This window comes from Montipora capricornis, chromosome 12, assembly GCF_036669925.1.
Source record: "Montipora capricornis isolate CH-2021 chromosome 12, ASM3666992v2, whole genome shotgun sequence".
NCBI lineage: Eukaryota > Metazoa > Cnidaria > Anthozoa > Scleractinia > Acroporidae > Montipora > Montipora capricornis.
Window position 1 is genome coordinate 16,639,340 of NC_090894.1, and position 2,500 is coordinate 16,641,839.

At 39.9% G+C, this 2,500-nt stretch overlaps 1 protein-coding gene across 4 annotated transcripts in view; it reads right to left on the reverse strand.

Annotated features, from left to right (window-relative positions):
• Positions 1-2,500, reverse strand: part of LOC138026322 (zinc finger FYVE domain-containing protein 26-like) — a 38,748-nt gene that overhangs the window by 9,777 nt on the left and 26,471 nt on the right. For all 4 annotated transcript variants that reach the window (XM_068873619.1, XM_068873620.1, XM_068873618.1 and 1 more), the window contains 3 exons: positions 1,415-1,554; positions 1,238-1,317; positions 741-904 (listed from right to left, as the gene is read on the reverse strand). In XM_068873619.1, the coding sequence (XP_068729720.1) occupies positions 741-904; positions 1,238-1,317; positions 1,415-1,554 (384 nt within the window). The remainder of the gene's footprint in view (positions 1-740; positions 905-1,237; positions 1,318-1,414; positions 1,555-2,500) is intronic.

The window sequence follows — 2,500 nt, forward strand, 5'->3', positions numbered from 1 at the left end:
GGCTTAGCCATCATAGTATATGAGCTATTTTATCATGCTCTACAAATACCAGTATGTGTACGCATCAGTTTTGTTGTTTTTACAAAATAAACTAGGAAGATTTATCCATAATTTGTGGCCGCTTTGAACAACACAATTATTCCACTCGCGCTTGTTGGATATGAGATGATTATAGCCAACTCGGCGCTACGCACCTCGTTGGCTATCTATCATCTCATATCCAACGCGCGCTTGTGGACTAATTGTTAATTATACTGTTTTTAGAGAAAACTATCCCAATGCATATAGGTTTGTGACATCAACTGGGTAACCCATTCTCCTTCCTTGCTCGTGGTCGTGGATCAAATTAGTCATGGCTTTTACAACATTTAATAAGAGCCTTCTTTAACAGAAAAACTCAGAGTGACAACCAAGTGCACAGAAGAACGTTAATATTTTTCGAGGTGAAAGGCACTGAGAAAGTCTCTTAAATCACATTTTTCGGCCTCGCACGAAAATCAGAGCAATGTTGATCAGGTCACAAACAACTGTTACTTTCTGAAGAGTCAGGTTTCCACGTGCTTCGCGACGGCTGCGTCATGGTTGGCTCACGTGATAGTATGAGTTTCTTGTGATTGGCTAATTAAAAACTTGGTTTTCCTTTTAAGATACTCGATTGAAAATCAATCTCGTTCTTTAATACTGTTCAGTTTACCAGGAATGGCAAGTCTTTCAAAGAAATGTTTCAGCAAGGTCATAACCTGTTCATAGAAGAACTCTTCTCTGAGAATCGCGTTGTTTTCGTCATCTAAACTCAATTTCCACAAGCAGCGAGCACTCAAGTCCTCGATGAGTAATTCAGAGGACAAAGTTCTCTCCAGGGAGCTGTCAATTACATTGGTAGACGCGACGAACTCTGGGTTATCTGCACAAAGACAAACAAAGAAGCGACGGATAAAAGAGAAGCAATGGTGGTACGAGAAGATATAGTCCATAAAATTAAGAAATGTACACATCTAACCAAACATGAAATTGAACTGGAAACTTGGGTTGGTGCCCGAAATAAAAGTAATCAAAGAAATAAGTAAACAATATAGGTATTCCTGGAGCCTAACCCTAAAGTGATCAGTCATTAGTGTGTTCTGGGTTTCACTCTCACTTTAAATAAATAAGCACATGATATAAACACACGAAGGCAGTGAAACGTAAGCTGGATTTCATTGGAGCGGTCAACTGCTATAACGTCTAAACGAGTTACCTTGGAAACCACGACTCTTCTCGAGAGGGACTGGGTCCGAATTGTAAGAAGCCGAAAAACCGTCATTGGTTATGCGAGGTCTACAAATCAAAATACAAAACATCATTTGGATATACCGAAAATGCGCGAAATTACATTTCCAGTTATATGAATTACAATCGTTCGGAAATATTTTACCTGCTCGAGTAGAATAACTCGTGACAATTATCACAAACTCTCACGGTGTTCTTCCCGTATCCCGAGACAACATGACTGTGTTGGGAGCACGTCCCGCAAACAACGCGACCGCATCGTCTGCAATGATGACGGCGATTGAACTGAAAGTGAGATACATCAGAATTGTCAACGGCTGTGAGTATGTTTCGAAATTATACACGACACTTTCAAAATTGAAACTGAAATTCCGAAGGCAAGTTGCCTTAGATAGCCTACACTCTTCTCGGTTACCGGTTTAAAGTCTAAGAATTTACGGCGTTTCCGGATCACATAGAATTATCACTTATACTTGTTTTACTGTTTTACCCACGCTTATTCAAGTTTGCGGTGTGGGAGATTAGTGATATAAAACCTCCATATTTCTTGGTGCTAATAATTTTCTGATCTCAGAAACATCATTAACAATAGCGACCAGGAAAACAAATAAGATAGTAATTAGATAAAGCCGAGTTCTTGATAAGTGTTCTTTGCCCCCGACTTAAGCAGGTTCTTTGGCTTTATCAAATTTTAACACAACGCAAATGTTCTTGGTGTGAAAAATGCATCAGTGCCTCGCACGAGTTTTTTAGAAAAAGGACCTAAAGCTTCTAAAATGCGCCCGACAAGTGCAGTTGAATTTATTAACGCTTCTCAAGAACTCGCATCCTTTATCGGACTTTTGACCGCTATCATGAATGGCATGATGAAGCAGTAATGGCAAGACAAAGGTGGAGCATTTGGGATATATCTTATAGCATGGTTCTTTTTTAAAGGGGCTATATTACGGTATTTTAATGCGATCCAGGGAATGTTTGGTTGAACGAGTCATCTTAATACATGGAAGAGTTGTTGATCCTGGAGTTTTTAATGTAACAATTATTCTACTCGGGCTTGCTGGATATAAAATGATTATAACCAAATCGGCGCTGCGCGCCTCGTTGGTCATCGATCACTTCATATCCAGCGCGCCCTCGTAGAATAATTTCTAATTATCACCTACGGGGCAAGATTACTGAATGCTGATTGGCTGAGACGGAGGGCATTTTTCCTTCATCACGAGGACACTTT